The 18,073-nt window shown below is 49.2% G+C and overlaps 1 protein-coding gene across 2 annotated transcripts in view; it reads left to right on the forward strand.

The window, feature by feature from the left end:
• RAPGEF5 (Rap guanine nucleotide exchange factor 5) overlaps nucleotides 1–6,766 on the forward strand; it is a 267,845-nt gene extending 261,079 nt beyond the window's left edge. For both annotated transcript variants that reach the window (XM_066584672.1, XM_066584673.1), the window contains one exon: nucleotides 1,144–6,766. In XM_066584672.1, the coding sequence (XP_066440769.1) occupies nucleotides 1,144–1,262 (119 nt within the window). In that variant the 3' untranslated portion in view covers nucleotides 1,263–6,766. The remainder of the gene's footprint in view (nucleotides 1–1,143) is intronic.
• The last annotated feature ends 11,307 nt before the right edge of the window (nucleotides 6,767–18,073 follow it).

Genomic DNA, 18,073 nt, shown 5'->3' on the forward strand with positions numbered 1-18,073 from the left:
GTTACTTCTTTTTTTTTGGGGGGGGGGGGGGGGGTTGTTTTAAGTGGAAAAGGTTGCCAAAAAGCCCCACATACATTTTGGTAACAATGTAATTGTACCGGCCTGCAGAATTAATTTAACGTATTTGAAATTTAAAAAAAAAAAACATGTCAGAATTGCAGATTTTGTTAATACAACTTGTCCCGCAAAAACCCGGCCTCACGCGGTTCATGGAAAATAAAAGGTTCTGGCTCTAGGAATCGGACGATGGGAAAACCGAAACATTAGTTTGTCATTAAGGCACAAACGGACTTCATCACTAAAGGGTTAATGCTCATTGGTTCCAAAAAACAGACAAATAGGTGTCAGTGATCCTCGCCTGAACGATCCCTGCTGATCCTCGCCTGAACGATCCCTGCTGATCCTCGCCTGAACGATCCCTGCTGATCCTCGCCTGAACGATCCCTGCTGATCCTCGCCTGAACGATCCCTGCTGATCCTCGCCTGAACGATCCCTGCTGATCCTCGCCTGAACGATCCCTGCTGATCCTCGCCTGAACGATCCCTGCTGATCCTCGCCTGAACGATCCCTGCTGATCCTCGCCTGAACGATCCCTGCTGATCCTCCACAGATCACTCGCTGCTGCCATCTCCGGCTGGTTAGCCCTTCATCAGAACAGTCGGTGCGGCGGCCTCTTACAGGTCTGAGCGTTCACTCCGGGACCACTTACATATACTTATGTGCATTCAGTGGCCTGGGCAGCCAAGGAGCGTGCATTGTGGAGGGGTTAAATCTCAGCTGCCCGCCGCCAAAGAATCTCTGTAAACTAGTTGGCAAACAATGTTTTGCTCCATGTAAATGCTCCCACCAATTCGCTCAGGAGATCCAACCAGCGGACAACAATCGCCCCGTGTAACGGCGCACAAACACGATAGCTGTCCCGTGTAAAACACCCTTAGTCCCCAGTCGGGTGATGATGGCCAATGCCTGTGTGGGCGTGCAGACGGGCTGCAGGGTGGTCTATCAGATGTCACTAGTGAGGACCCCGTAGCTTAGATTCTGGGCACTGACTACTTGGTTGGCCGCTTTAAGTAATAGAATTTGTATCGTTCTTCTCCTTCATTATATATTTGTATTTACGTTTCGTCTTGTTTCTCCTCCAGCCAACGACCTTCCTCAGAAGGAGCACCACGAGGCCAAGTTCTACACGAACCACCTACTTGTCATCGACAACCAGCAGACTCTCTTCGAGCTATCGCACAGGATAGAGCCACGGGTGTGATCGCCGCCCCGTCTGGACTGAACGCCGATGCCAAGCATGTAGCTTTACAAGGAGAATAATCTTTACTGAGTTTTATCAGTAGTGGGCAGAAACCCAAACGGCACGGAGGAGAGCGCGAGCACGAGCCCCCCCCCCAAGAGGAGGACCACGGCTCTGGAAGTGTACTCTGTGCTTTCTTTACGCATTAACCATAAATTTGCAACATGACTGTTTCTTTGAAGTCGTTTCCCCGTCTTTACAGCCAGTGTAGCGTTTCGCACCTCGTGCCTCCTGAGACCCCCAAGGCTTCTCCTCATGACCCGCACGCACTTGTCAGTCCCACGGAACGTACACAAAAAGAGGAGCGTCCCTCCTAATGGCTCATCATCGGCGGCGGCACCAGTCCAAGGAGATGCCACGGCAGGCAGCGTGATTACATTGCCAGCCGCTCATCAAGCCGCATTTATTATTATAGTTAATGGCTGCGGGAGCAGAAGGTGAGCTGGAGGGCGACGGCGGCATTATAGCATCTGCTGGACTGCAGCTCATGGCTGGACACTAATGGCATCTTAGACGGATGGAAGGGGTCCTGGGATCGCCCCGCGCATCCTGCATCGTGATTAGCGCCGCGCTTTCTCATTTCTCACTGCCGGTTTCATGACTCTGGATAGCGGCGGTCCCGGGGGGATTTCAGTCTTTTATCACAATGTGCAGAATTAAATGGGATTCTGATCCGTCCGCTGCATATAATCCCCTGATCAGCCGAGGCATCGTCTTCATGTGTCACATCCAGGTGGAAGACTGACTTCTCAGTAACTTCTAGGGTCGTATTTACACGGGCGATTGCATCTGGCGTTGCAGGACCCACAGGCCTGGCATGCAGATAGAACCCGTTATTGGCAGCGGGTCTCTTTACTTGGCCGGTTGATCCCTCACAGCGACGCTGCGGGATGATTGCAGCATATCCTATTCTTTGGGTGATATCGCCCATTATTTCCTTTATGTGAGTGCAATGCTCTCTCCTCACAAAACGCATCACACGCTGGGAAAATCGCAGGTTCGCCGGTGCTCGCCCGTGTAAATGTACCCTACGAATGAAGCGGATTGGGGCTCGTTCACATCAGCATTTTGCTTTTTAAAGGATCCATATTTTAAAAAATAAAACAGAGAGCAAAACGAATTTAAAGGGGTTGTCCGGTTACCAGGCTACATTCCCCCTATAGCACCCAGAATCAGATGTACTTACCCGTCCTCCGACGCCTGTGATCCAGCACTACAGCCCGCTGTGGTCCCGGTGTTTCCTGTGGGAGATTATGTCACCAGATATCAGCATTCTGCACTCCTGGTATCGTGGCGCCCAGGATGTGAGCGCTGATGCCAGGAGAACAGCTGGTGCCACTGCAGGCTCTGATTGGCTGCGGTGGTCAGGTGATTTGCCGTGACATCACCTTCCACAACAAACACTGCGAGGACGGCGAGGTTGCAGCACTGGATTGCGGTGGCAGACGACGGGTAATTGCAGCTCCTTTCGTTATTTTAGCGCAGTGGGCGTTATGGGGGAATGTTGCCTGGTAACCGGAGAACCCCTTCCGAACTGAACTAGATGGAACAAAAGTTTCAATTATTGTAACAAATCTGATAGAAAAATCTATAAAAAAAACTGAACTTTTCTATCGGTTTGTCTCCATTATGTTCCATTTTCATCCGTTTTGTCTTCTTGTATCGTTCTTCCCTTCTGCTCAGTTAAAAACGGATCCAAACGGAAACCTTTCAGTTCCGTCACATTTACTATAATGTTAAAAAAAACACGTAAGCACCCACTCTGCGCAATTGTTTTGTAAAAAAAGATGGAACGGATCGACCGGAGCGTCACTGAAGATGGAAGTTAGATGGAACCGTTTTTTATGTTTTGCTTCTCCTCTGACGGAACAACAGGACGGAAAATAAAACTGCCGATGCGAACGAGCCCTTATGTCCTTCATCATTATGTGCACGGTTTACAGAAGCGGTCCGTGGGGGCCGGGACCAATACGTTATTGTGCAGCCTGCGGCCGCTCGTAGGGCCGACGTCTAGATAGAAGATGCTGCAGAAACAAACCATGGCTTCCGGAGGACGAAATCAAACAAGCTGAAATCAGGTTCTAAGTAGAGATAGAAAGTGGCGTCTTCTGTAACGTATTCTGCCCGCAGGTATCTATGAAGCTCCATACCTTTACGTGGCTGGAAATGTATCATTTGTATATAACATAACGGATGACTTTGGGGGTCAGTAGGGCAGCATAGAAGGAGGTTTGTACTGGGATCCTCCTATAGCCTATCATTGGCGTAGATTGTGTCATATACATTTTGTTCCTACAGCATGTGCTAGTGTAACCCTGCTGCGTTCGATTGGACTGCAGTCACTGCGCCATTCTGGACTGTTCTCACGGGCGCCGCCAACCGTATACTTAGTTGTACAAGTACAGTACAGTGCAAACGATGGAGAGAACTGGAGACGCTGCAACGTAAGAATACCTTCAAAAACACAAGTGTTAATCCTTTATTTTTGTCAATTAACCAAATGCGAAGTTACTGAACAAAAGAGAAATGTAAATCCCATCAACATTCGGTGCGACCGTCCCTCCACAGCAGCATCAGGTGTGTGACCAACCAAATATACCAAACAGGTGATACTGATAATCATCATCATTTCTAGGTTGAACGGTCAATAAATGAAACAGAAACAACTTAAGACTGAGTAAAGAACATCCAAACTGCCACAAAGGTGAGGTTATGGAAGACAGTTTCATGTCGCAGATCTTACACCATAAGATATAGCACAGCAACAAGGTCGTTTTAACACTTCTGGTTTTGAAAACGGTCTTTCTTTGCTGCATTGTTTCCACACCTGACCAAAATGTTGGCACAGTACTGTAGATAAAGGAGGTAAAGAACTGTCCGCGGCCGTCGCCTTATATGTGGCACCGCATGCTAGTCGTGTTTCACAAAGATACTCGTCATGAAAACTTCCTATTTTAGTGAATAGCAAATCTTGATTTTTACTGCCAAGTTTACGTCTGCTGCCATCTCCCACTGCCCAGACAAGTAGTGCTGGCGTGGCCACGGAGTACAGGGCAAAACCGCGGGAGGTTTTAACCTAGATGATCATAGTATTTCAGTTTTGGGCTATGTAGCGTGTACACATGTAACAAGTGCTCGCGGCCGTGTACCTGCACATTGCTGCCCCGCATGTGTGAACGCACCCTTAGGACCCCAGAAGGGTCTCTGTTCCCGCAGCTCATCACAGTAAACAGGCAGTTCCTCAAACATTGTGTGACTCCTGTTCACACTGAGAAGCCGTTCCGTGAGCCGAGACAGAATGACTAGCAACTGCTGAGAAACTTTTTCACTCAGTGCCCTGTTGGGGGTCGTGCATACACCGGCCGAGCGTTGCTCGTTTGAGCGATTATTCAGCGACTATCGGCCCGTGTAAAGGTACCTTTATATATCTGTAACTTCAGCGTAAACCCCTGTGAGATAACTTTAGTGGAAGAGCGCATAGAAGCCAGGTTAGTCGCTGACAATTATTTGTGTGTGGTAAGCGTGCTTAGGGCGCCATCTTGTGGCTTGCCATCAGTATGACAGCCCTGACTAAGAGTCAATCATCACATAGGGGACGGATACTTATACTGTAGGCAGACTGTTACATAAGACACGGCTTTATCCTCTGATCACAGGCGGCGCTCCTCCTGTCCCGTTACTGGATCCCTCTACGTTGTTGGATACAAGCAGCTCTGTCCGTGTCCCTGCACCCACCTCATTTTATGTAGTTTGATGTCCCAGCAACTCCCTGATAACCGCGAGCCTTCGAGAACAAGGAGGGAAAGATCCATTTTGGGTCGCAGCGGAGCATCCGCTATCGTATCCGCGTTCTGTGCTGCGCTCCTTATTTTCACAGAAGCTTATTTTTCTTCAAGGTCTCACGGAGGGTTCGTGCCGCGGTAGAGTCTGTAATTCCACGGCGACTGTGATGGCGGTCGGGGAAAACCTGGTCCACATTGCTGTTGATTTTTCTGTGATTTTTTTTTCGTGATGCATTGCGCCATTAAAAGTGCGCCATTTGCGTTGTACGTGGTTTATTCACACGCGTGGAAAAAAATTGGACGTTGTTCCAATAGATGGAATGCTGAAAAAGAACGCATCGCGCTCGCATGCAGATCACGTGGCGCGGGAAGGAAATTCATTTTACACCAAAAAATAGGACATGCGGCAATTTTTCTATTTTGAACTCCGCCTCCTTCGCTCGTGTGTATAAATCCACTGAAAATAACGGGTTCTTCTCCCCTGCGAGTGCCGATCATATCGCAATCAGACAGAGCGATGGAAAATCGTCCGTGTAAATAAACTCTAATGAATACATCGGCGCAAAATCACAGTCTACAGAGAAGCACAAACTCCTAATACTGGGGAGCAACTGCCGGGATAAAGTGCAGAACACGAGGAAGTCGCTCTCGGGACCCATTCAGACGTCCAGTGTTCTCATCTGATGCTGTCTGGGTATTTCAGGGACCCATTGTAGCCAATCAATCTATTCACATCGGCCCGCAGTGCCCGCGAGTATCGGACAGCATACAGACGTGTCCGTGCGACGGTCAATGCAAGGTGTGACCGAGAATCTCCGGCACGGCTCGCATCGGCTGGCAGAATGCGGCCTTATAGACGCAGCCCGTTTCCGTATGTAATCGCTGGCCTATTATAGTTCTTTTCTTTACCTAGTCAGTGGCCAAATATAATGTGGAGATGAATTTGGGATCTACTTCACGCCCCGTAATTTGTCACATTGAATACCCAGAGACCCACTTAGTGGTCATCACTGTAAGGACGCTATTACACGCGTGTCGTTAATGCTTGGGTAATAGCGCTGATTAACAGGCTGTACCTGCGCATGCAGATTTAGCCCGGCAATTTCTGTATAAATGCCACCTCTAGCGCTCATATAATGCCACCCTGAGACTATATATATAATGTATCTGGGTATTGGATTGCCCATGTATCCCCTTATTGGATCCTCCTGTGTACAGATAGGCTGCCATTATAAAGACCAGCTGCACAACGTCACGAAAGGCCGGAATATAGTGGTCATCCGTGAGTCTGTGGAGCGGCCGGTCGCTGTGACTGCGGTCTACCCTTGTATATATTGTAGTTCTCCGCGTCCATCAGGGCACCTGAGGAAGCTTCGGGATACACTGAGTTCTCAGGGACCTCCTTGTTTCCAGGCCTGCTGACCTACTCCAATAGTCCCTGAGAACATGAAGCAGGCGGACTGCGGACTTCCCCAGGGACCGTTTACAGGTGGCTTTATCACCTCTGTACAGAATCTCGTATTGTGTATTTATTATCGCTTGTAAGCAATAATTTAATTGTATAATTGCCAAGCAATATGCAGACCGACGTGTGGCGCTGCTCTCATTTTTCTCTCGCATTTCAAATGTTGGAATTTTTTTATCTCCCTTTTAAGAATAAAATAAAAAATCTATTTAATGAGTCATCATTCTTTGGTGCTTCTTTCTTTATGTTGGTGGATTGATTTCTGCAAGTCCAATCAGATGAAGAGAAGAATAAAAGCGAAGGACGCCGGCGCAATCCGTTGGTAATCAGGAACTCACAAAGGTGGAGAATCACTAGCGTAGGCTGGAGCAAGGGTGCTTTATTTATATGAGACCAGCAAGTTGTGCGCTTCAAGGTTCACAGACCTCTTCATCAGACAGCTGGGCCAACTCTGGAGGTAATAGTGGCAAAAATACGTATAAAATACTAAGAAAATAGTACAAAAAGGATAAAGCAATCAAAAAATAAATAAAAACATTAAAAAAAGAAATCGGTCACTGTTAACGATAAGCAGTTCATAGGCTGCTCTCACGCCGGCCGCAAAATGCAGCGATTTTACCTTTGTTTTCGGCCGCTAGTTCCTGCAGCCGACAGCGTGTTTTAGCGCACCCTATGATTGTGATGGGTGATGTGGTGCGCTAAATGTGTAAAAATAGAGCAGACAGTGCTTCAAAATCACAGCGCTAGAAAGTGCCATCCAGGTTCATGATCGAGCGCATGTCCGCAGGGCCCCATTGAAAACCCATAGGAGCATTATGCAGCGATTACTGTGGCATTCAAAACGCTGCAGTAAAAACGAATATGTGAGAGCGGCCTAAGAATCAACATGAGTTCAATGGGAGGTTGAAGAAAACTTAAATCTTATAACTAGAGATAAGCGAGCTTTTCGTAATGCTTGAGAGCTCGTTTCGAGTAACGAACCCCATTGAAGTCTACGGGGGACTCGAGCATTTTTCAAGGTGACCGATGCTCTGCATAGGACAGGGTTTGTGATTCACCTGAAAACATCAGAAAGTCATGGAAGCACCACAGAAACGGATAGGGAAGGGCAGGGGCAGCATGCATGGTTGCATCTGAGGCTCCCAGGTGCCACTATTAAGCCAAATTGGGGACAAGAGCCTAGCGGTCTCCCTCCTAACAGTTTAGTTGGACCAGACCATTATCAGCAAGGCACAAGCTCTGGCACATCTTAGCTAAGCACCACACTAGCTGCAACCAAGGACAATCACTGCCTGCGGGTGACATTGCTGCCTCTTCTCCTGGGTTACATGTTGACATTGCTGTCCAATCCCCCGCACGAGCCTGCGTCCACAGCGTTCTGAAATGATTCCCAGCACAGTGTCCAGCTGTCCCCATCCCAGACGGGGTAAGGCGCACCCCTTCGCCTACGTCCCCGACAGCAGCTCGGCGACACCGTAGGCCGGTCCTTCCAGCTCCTGACGTCCGACGGACTGACGCCGCCCTCTCCTCTCGTCCCGGGGGTTCGGGTCAACCCACCTTTGTCCGGGAGTACTGGCGGTCTTTGGCCTATTTTCTTAAAGCGCTGAGGATTGGGGACGTGCACACTTGAGTCAACGTACCGCAGCTGCCCCTCTGCCGCCTTCCTTTGGGGCAGAGCCACGGTGTCCCCACTCTGCCTGTCCGGCCGCAGTAGTTGGCGGGCAGCAATCCGATCCGGGTACCCCCTCCAAGCGACCAGGCACACAACGACGCCTCTGCCGGTTGAGGAAGCACGCAAAGAGAAAAAAAAATGAAAAGAAATCGCCCAACACCCCACGGTAGGGCCAAACCTCCGTGCTCCAGGGGACGCCCAAAAATGCAGCGACGGACGCCGATTTCGACGGAGCGTCCCCAGCCGCGAGGTGAAGAGGGTGTCAGAAAACCGGTATGAGGAAAATCCTCCACGGTCCAGGCCGAGCGCCGGTTCCAGGAAGGCGGAAGGAGCAGGCCTGTTTCACCTGATGGCGCCGACGGCGGTAAATTAAGGCCTCGCACAAACGTCCTGACGAACACCTTGTCGAGGCTAATGGGAAAGAGCTGTGGTCTTTGACGCGTTTTCTCAAAGTTCTGAGAAGGAGCGCGGATGCACTCAGTCACTGCAACGCAGCCTCCCCTCTGCTGCCTCCCTTGGGAATTGCTGATAAATTAATGTATGATCATAATTCCCATCCCATGCCACCTCCGTCACAAAATTTCATGAGCCACAAACGTGGGCATAAAGGGGACTCAGATGCCAGTATTTCTACACATCTCCAAAATTCAACAACCCATTCTAAAACAAAAGATTTTTTTACCCAGATTGCAGGTGAACCCCTGAAATATATTTTTAACATAGAGCTCGTAGTTGCCTAATGGGATCCAGGTGGCGGTCCACCAACAGGCAAGCTACCGCCTGTCCCAGCCAATGCCTCCCCCCGAGGGGCTTTTTAACCAGTGCCCCAGGGAAAGACAGCATGTACTATGAAGAAATTAGAGTGGCCAAACCAGGACAATTCATTCTGTCTCAGTGTCAGATAGCTGGACACTGCGCTGGGATACATTTGTGGACTCTGAGGGCGTATGAAGGTGAAACCAGCACGTTTGCTGAACTCTAATGGTGAACCTCTTCAAAATTGGGGGTGAGAACCTGTAGGCGGCCCTCAGAAAAAATTGTTTTTACAGAGCCCTTTGGCCCTGTGAAGAATTGGCTGGTCAGTGTGCTGACATGGTGGTTTAGGAGGAGGAGGAGGCTCAGAGAAGGATAGACCAAGCTACTTCTACCCTTTTTTGGGGTGATAGAGAATGGATGGTTCTTCAGTTCCAGCTTAAAGATACTTTATGTTAAGCTGCTTTCCACCGGTGGAGAAGAGAAGTCTGGGGAAATCCAGGCTTTGTTCATCTTAATAAGTATAAGCCTCAAGTAAAGTAGAGAGTCAGCAGCACTCACCAAACCCAAATGTGGGGATGTTTTTTATCCTTTACTGCACACCACAGGAGTGGATCGGATCCAGATCCAAAGTAACATGAATTGAAGACACAAAATGGCAGCAGAATATGGTGCAGCTTCATGCATCCATGAGGATGCGTCTTTATTCCTTCATTATCAAAAAGAAGCGTGACGTTTCGACCCCTTACATGGGTCTTTGTCAAGTGTCTTCAATAAGTATAAGCCTGTCGGCGCTGTCAGTTGACAGGCGGGTACGCTTATCCGTGATGATCTCCCCAGCAGCACTGAACACCCTCTCTGATAACACGCTAGCGGCAGGGCAGGCCAGCACCTCCAAGGCATACAGCGCAAGTTCGTGCCATGTGTCCAGCTTTGACACCCAATAGTTGTATGGAGCAGAGGGATCACAGAGGACATTTGTATGGTCGGCTATGTACCCCCTCACCATCTTTTTACACTGTACCCTCGTACTCAGCCTAGACTGGGGAGTGGTGACGCAGTCTGGCTGGGGTGCCATAAAACTGCCAAAAGCCTTGGAGAGTGTTCCCCTGCCTGTGCTGGATATGCTGTCTGTTCCCCTTGTCTCCCCTACTAGTTGGCTCACTGAGCTACGTCCTCTACCGCTGGCGTTGTCAGATGGGATGTTTAGTATCAGCTTTTCCACCAGGGCATTGTGGTATTGCATCACTCTCGTACTCCTTTCCTCTTCAGGAATTAGAGTGGAAAGGTTCTCCTTATACCGTGGGTCGAGAAGGGTGAACACCCAGTAATCAGTGTTGGCCAGAATGTATCTAACGTGAGGGTCACGGGAAAGGCAGCTTAACATGAAGTCAGCCATGTGTGCCAGAGTTCCAGTTCGCAACATATCGCTGTCCTCACTTGGAGGATGACTCTCAGTCTCCTCCTCCTCTTCAGCCCATACACTCTGAACAGATGAGAAGGAAGTAGCATGGGTACCCTCTGCAGTGTGGGCAGCAATCTCTTCACCCTCCTCCTCCTGCAATACGCGCTGAGAAACAGACGTGAGGGTTGTCTGGCTATCAAGCGACGTATTGTCATCCCCCATTTCCTCTTGTATCCGCAATGCGTTGGCCTTAATGCTTAGCAGCGACCTTCTCAGCAGGCAAAGCAGCGGGATAATGGCGGCATCGACGCTCACTATTTGTGTTGACTCCTCAAAGTTGCCCACTACTCTGTGAGGCAGTGTGGAGGCTGACTATCACTCTGATGGGCATGTTGCAGCTAGTATTCAACAACGGCTCTATGCTGTTCGTAAACCCTGGCCAACATGTGCAAAGTTGAATTCCAGCGCGTGGGCACGTTGCACAACAGTCGGTGAACTGGCAGCGCTGTTGCAGTCTCCTGAGGGTGGCAGTATCTGTGGTGGACTTTCTGAAATGTGTGCACACGCGACGCACCTTGCTGAGCAGCTCAGACAAATTGGGGTAGTTTTTAAGAAAGCGCTGAACCACCAGATGGAACACGTGAGCCAGGCATGGCATGTGTGTTAGTCTGCCAAGCTGCACAGAGCCACCACCAGGTTACGCCCATTGTCACACACGACCATGCCTGGTTGGAGGTTCAGCGGCAAAAGCCACAGATCTGTCTGCTCTGTCAAACCCTGTAACAGCTCTTGGGTGGTGTGCCTCTTGTCACATAAGCTCAGGAGTTTCAGCATGGCCTGCTGATGCTTCCCCACGGCAGTGCTGCAGCGCCTCAAGCTACCGAATAAAGGCGACATGCTCATAGATGGTAATTGAGAGGTGCAGGGGGAGGGGGGTTGGAGGGGGTGGCATAATAAGCCGGAGAAACCATGACCAAGGTAGAACTCGCAATCCTCGGTGTGGGTAGCAAGTGAGCGAACCCAGGGTCAGACTCGGTCCCAGCCTCCACCAGATTAACCCAATGTGCCATCAGGGAGATGTAGTGTCCCTGCCTACCAGCACTTGTCCACGTGTTGGTGCTTAAGTGGACCCTCCCAGTAACTGCGTTGGTGAGGACACTGTTGATATTCTGTGACACGTGCTTGTGTAGGGCGGGGACGGCGCAGCAGGAAAAATAGTGTCGACTGGGGACTGAGTAGCGAGGGATGGCCGCTGCCATGAGGTTGCGGAAGCCTCAGTTTCTACCAGCCTACATGGCAGCATCTCCAGGCTCAGCAGTTTGGAGATATGCACATTTAGCGATTGTGCATGTGGGTGGGTGGCTTCATATTTGCGCTTGCGCTCTAATGTTTGTGTTATGGACAGCTGGCACACATTGGTGGAAGCAGTGGAGGACCGTGCAGGTAAAGGGTGTGGGTGCAGGGCGGGAGACGCTCGTGCCTGCATCCTGGGAGGGGGGTTGCATCTCTGTGCCAGGTTGTGGCACGGGAAGAGGCAGTGGTGTGACCCACAGGCGGTGAATGGCCTTCGTTCCACCTCGTCGGGTGCTTAGCTATCATATGCCTGTACATGCTGGTGGTGGTCAGGCTGGTAGTGGTGGCTCCCCTGCTGATCTTGGTGCAGCACAGGTTGCACACCTCTATTCTTCAGTCGTCCGCACACTCATTAAAAAACCTCCAGACGTTTGCACACCTAGCCCTCTGCACGGGAGCTTGCAGCGAGAAGGTGCTGTGGGTAACAGTTGGGGGATTGCTTGCTCTGGCCTTGCTTCTCCCTCTGGCAATTCCACTGCCTCTTCCAACCTGTTCTGGTGCTGCACTTGCCTCCTCCTCTGAAGTGCTGTCTTCAGTAGGCTTACCAACCCAGGTGGGGTCAGTCACCTCATCATCCACCAGCTCTTCCTCTGAATCCTCAGTCTGCTCCTCCCTCAGACTTGCTGCCCTAACAACAACCTAACTGACAGACAACTATGTCTCATCATCAGCAAATACCTCTTGAGACACTACTTGGAAGTCCCCACCCTCATCACCCTGAGACTGCGAAAGGTCCAGATTTTGGGCATTGGTCACAACAAACCCCTCAGGTGGCTCATAAACTGCTGTTTGCGACTCAGGGAAGGGACCCGAGAACAGTTCATGTGAGTATGCCTGTTCTGAATCTCTCATTTTCCTGGAGTGAGGAGGCTGGGAGGAAGGAGGATCAGCATGAGGATTCACAGGTCCAGTCCCTGGGCTGGCGTGAGTGGACTGCTTGGAAGACTGAGTGTTGGATAAATTACTGGATGCGTTGTCAGCTATCCCCGTCATCACCTGATCGCACTGTTGTGGTTTTAATAATGGTCTACCACACGGACCGGAAAACTGTGAGATGAAGCTCGGGAGCGTAGATACGCAGCGCTCTACTTCTCCCTCAGCAGCAGGCACTGTTTACCCCGCCCAGGACCTCGGCCTCTGCCCACACCCTCATTCGGACACCCACATCCCCATCCTCGACCCTTACCCCTAGTCTTCATCATGTTGTATAATGCACTGCGTCAAAATGCTACACAAACTGCGAGGTATTTTGCGTCCACTATAGCAAAAAATTGACCGTGAAAAATGTGTACAGTCTTGTACAAAAACAAATAAGAACATAGAAAAATGAGAGTTTTGTTAGTTCCTATATAGTCTGTGTACACCACTAGCAGTATACTGTATAGAAGCGGTAACAGTATTGATAGGGGCCAAGAGGGGCTGAAGGAGTTAATATATTTTGCTTAATAATCTATTTGAATCAATAAGGTTGAATACTGCAAATATTCTATTCTGCTCTGAAGGACTCGTGACTATTGAGTAATAGGCCAAACGTCTGATCTAAGTGGAAATCAGGAAGTTAAGAACAGATGTATCGGAATTTAGCAGGACATGGCCTAACCGCAAAGAAATTGTCAGCTTGCTTTCTAAATGTCAAGTTATAAGATGTAAGAGTCATGTGAAATCAGCTATTTTCTTAAAATGTCATATACCACGAGTTTTTGATGAATGATTATGTCATAAGTTTATTGTCAGATATAGAAGTCATGAGTTTAAGATGTATGGAAATCACGAGGTTATTCCCTGTATTACCAGAGGTCGCATCCCTGCGTGGGCGATCTTCTATAAAGACTGAGACTATGCCAATAATAAAACAGAGTTCATTGTTTCACCATATACCGTGTGTAATGGTCAGTACTTTGACTCTCAAGGAGCGCTCCTGCTTAGGTCAATTTGGAACCGGACAACATAACTGACCAGTCTGTTTGAACAAATTAACCCTCGACAGTTCTTGGCGCCCAACGTGGGGCGGGGCTTACCTTTACGGGACATCGCAACCAGTAGACTGAAACAAACTCCTGGCCCGTTGACGTGGATACTGGATTCGGAGACTCCAGACTGAAAACACCGGTGTATGGGTAAGAGCTTATCTTACTATTATACAGTCTGGATTCTTTTGATCTGTGTGTCTCTAACGGACTAGAGGTTGGTTGTTGCCTGTTTCCTATATTTTCTGCCCCGTCCATATTTTAGAGTGAATAAGTTCATTTAACTGTCCTAGACGGAAGAACTCACTCATTGGGACTTAAAGAGTCATGTTGTCTGTATTGGAGATTGAAATAATTGTTATTGTTATAGTCTCATTTCTGGCAGTCATATTCTTACTCTGGATCTGTTATAATATTACTAAAAGTTCCCTAAGAGGCGAAGTCTGGTCTCCCCTGAATCCTAGTGTTTGAGGTTGACCACGTTTTAGTTCTGTAAATCTATTCCGGGACAGGGAACTGTGTGTTCCCAGATAGTCTCAGTGATTATCTTAGTTTACTGTGTGAAATATACGTCCTGTATACTTAGTGAAGAATAGTTGGAAGTGGTCAAGATGGGTTCTGAACAATCTAAGATATATCAGACTCCTATTGAAATAATTAAAGATAGAGAAGGGGAGGACATTTGCAGACAAGCCTATAAAGTTTACAAACGTATAGGCCTCAAGAAGGCGGGAACATTCAATTATGAATTTTGGTCACAATATGAGGATAAGCATAGAAAGGAAATAAGAAATAAGGGTTTGGAAAAAGGCATGAAGGCTATTCTGGACTGCTCTAAAACAGCGGAAGACGAACACTGGGACTCCGAGTCCCGAGGCGAGGGCATTTTAGTTTATTGTCCTATGCCCCGGCCACCAATAGACGTTCCCATGGAAACCCCTACGGTTCCATTAGTCTCTCCTGTCGTCCCGGCCGCTCCACCAATGTCTCCTAATAATCCCTTTAATTCTCTGTATCCCAATTTGCCGCCCCTGCCTCCTACGTATCCACAGGCTACTGCCCAGATGGATACACCTCCATACAGCCCTCAATCAGGATCCCCGGGACCTGAAGTAAATAGAGGTCCGGCTTGGGACTGTCCACGTTGTGGTCAACAGAATGCCTGTTTTAAAGAAATCTGTACAGTATGTGGGACTCCACGTCGCAGGGATCAGTGTAGACAACCGATTCCCTTATTCCCAGTTACAACCTCCACTACCCATTATAGAGAACCAAACCGACCGAGTCCACCATTGGGCACGGTCAGACAAGAGGACACTGACAGACCATCGTCTTCTAATGACAGACCTATGGACGCACATAGACCAACTCCTGGGTCTACAGTCACTACATGGCGACCCTGGAGCGCCACAGACCAGATGGCACTGTGTCAGCAACTGCCCGATCCCCAGACAGAGCCAGCAGCTTTCCATAGAAAGTTGGAAGTCATACAGAAAAACTACTCTGCCACTTGGACAGACATGGAATGTCTTATGAATGTAAAATGTCCTCTGGGCCTTTACAATAGTATTGCTCAATTTTGTGGTCTTGAAGATCGCCCAGATGACCCCCAGACATTACTTAGTGGTACTCAATATGTGGACAAGGTTAAAGCCTGGTTTAAGGACAAAGCCCAAGAGAGACGTACAGCCCTAACCCAGTGTAGACAGAACAAGGGCGAGTCTATTGAATGTTACTTTGGCCGTTTAGAGGAAGTAGGCAGAGATCTGGGTTTATATGATTGTCCAAAAGCCATACGTAATGCTGCTTTTTGTGAAGCCTTTATGCAAGGAATAGATAAGCGCCTGTCTGAACGTGTTAAAGCATGTACCCCCGATTGGCGACAGGCCAAACCGCGTGATCTATATAAGAAAGCTGTAGGATTTGTCATGGACACAGAAGACCACGCAAAGGGTGTTATGGTTAAACATTACACCATGGAGGGGGACACAGTCCGACTTAACAACCCCAGGCGGGAGACCCGTAAGTGTTATAACTGCGGGAACACTGGACACTTGGCCCGTAATTGTAGAGCCCCTAAACGCCCTAGACAGAACACGTCAGACGAAAGGGTGCAACAGGGAAATACGGCCAATACCACATCATCCCGCCCACAGGGAAATAACGGGTATACCAATTACCAATGAAGGTCTGGCACTCCTTCCCCCGTGTCCCTTATAGTTACTGACGCACGTGGGCCACAAATTTTTCAGCCTCTAAAAATCCAGGGGAAGGAGGTGCCCTTTTTAATTGACACAGGGGCAACTAAATCATGTGTCAGTACCTCACAAGTCAATGACCTTAGTATTCCCCTCTCAGACTCCATAGCCATAGCCGTTGGAGTGTCCGGTGAACCAACACCCATGCGTGAGACCGAGCCCATAGAAGTCTCTTTTCAAGGCTCACGAGTCCTCACTCGCTTCCTGGTGTCACCCGCTGGGGATTGCATCATGGGAACCGATGTGATGGGACCCCTGGGGTGCTGTATTCAGCTCCATCCTTCCGGTGAGGCTCATGTCAGTACCTCTGCGGCCGACCACCAAGTATTCTGTCTCATGGCAGCAGACTTGGTCACTCCGCCTCCTTCTTGTACTGTATATGTGTTGACCCCAGAAGATACACAGGTTCTCTCAGCAGTGCCAGAGACCCTATGGGCAAAAGGGAAGACAGACTTGGGCCATCTCCACGTACCCCCTGTCATGGTATATCTCAAAGATGGGGAAAAAGCCCCCATGATCCGCCAATATCCCCTAGCCATGGCACAGGAAGACGCAATAGCCTCCACTATTACAGAGTTATGTGCCTTGAATGCTTTAAAACCTTGCGTCTCACCCGCTAACACGCCACTCTTCCCAGTTAAAAAGAAAGGGAAGAAAGGCGAACCTGATACCTACCGGATGGTTCACGATCTAAGAGAAATTAATAAGGTGACCATCCTAGAAACACCTTTGGTCCCCAACCCTTATACTCTGTTGTCCACCATACCTTCCGGAACCTGTTGGTACACCCTGATCGATCTCGCCAATGCATTTATGTCCGTCCCGCTCCACCCCGATTGCCAGTACCTGTTTGCCTTCACGTTCCGAGGAAAACAGTACTGTTGGACTGTCCTACCACAAGGGGCACAAAACAGCCCAAATCAATTCACCCGATGTATGAGGCTTGTACTTGATGCATGGACGGTCCCACCAGGTGTGGCCCTGCTTCAGTATGTTGATGATCTCCTACTCTGTGCACCGGACAGACCCACCTGCGTTGCGGCCTCACTCAGCCTCCTTTGTTTTCTTGCAGACAGCGGGTGTAAAGCCAGTAAAGACAAATTACAGTTTTGCAAATCTCATGTTGTGTTTCTTGGTCACTGCCTAGGTCCTGGTACAAAACACCTCACGCCAGAACGTACCAAGGTGGTGGAGGACATGCCACTCCCTACCTCCCATGCTCAGTTGCGGACATTTCTGGGGTTAGTTTCATATTGTCGGCCGTGGATTCGCTCTGCCTCCATGACCATGCAGCCTCTGTACGACTGCCTGAGTTCCAAGCCATTTGCTTTGTCTCCGGAAGCCGAGTCAGCTTTTCATCAGCTGAAAATACAGATCACCAGTGCTCCAGCACTGGGTCTGCCTGACTATGACAAGCCGTTCCAAATGTACGTGACTGAGATGGCGGGACATGCTACTGCCGTCCTCACACAAGAGCATGGTGACAAAAAGCGCCCTGTAGCATACTACAGTGCACATCTTGACGCAGTAGCCAGGGGTTCACCCTCCTGTGTAAGAGCAGTTCTGGCTGTACAAGCACTACTTGAGAAAGCGTCTGAGGTGGTCCTAGACTACCCTCTTGTGGTCCTCACGCCCCATGACGTACATGGAATTCTGACACAGGTGAGCCGTAGACATCTGTCTCTTGCTAGACAGGTTAAAATGGAACTTGCAGTACACTCTTCATCCAATGTCTCATTCCAACGTTGCACAACTTTGAATCCGGCCACCTTACTGCCATTAGGTGACACTGATTCAAAAGGGGGAGTAAGCACAGGGGATCAACTTTTTGTCAATTCCCTAGGCGAAGAGGAAGCTTTTGACACCGAGCACCAGCATGACTGTGCTGCTCTGATGGAGCAGGAGACAGCTGGATTTGCTCATGTCACAGATAAGCCTCTCCTGAACCCCCACCTTGAAATGTTTGTGGATGGATCACGATACCAGAATGAGATGGGCAGATTTGTGACAGGGTTTGCTGTAGTATCAATGAATGAAGTACTGATAGGCCGCGCCATGCCCCCACATATGTCAGCACAGGAAGCGGAGCTGTGCGCTCTGACCGAGGCCTGCAAGTT

The sequence above is a fragment of the Eleutherodactylus coqui genome, chromosome 12 (genome assembly GCF_035609145.1).
Source record: "Eleutherodactylus coqui strain aEleCoq1 chromosome 12, aEleCoq1.hap1, whole genome shotgun sequence".
NCBI classification, from domain to species: Eukaryota; Metazoa; Chordata; class Amphibia; order Anura; family Eleutherodactylidae; genus Eleutherodactylus; species Eleutherodactylus coqui.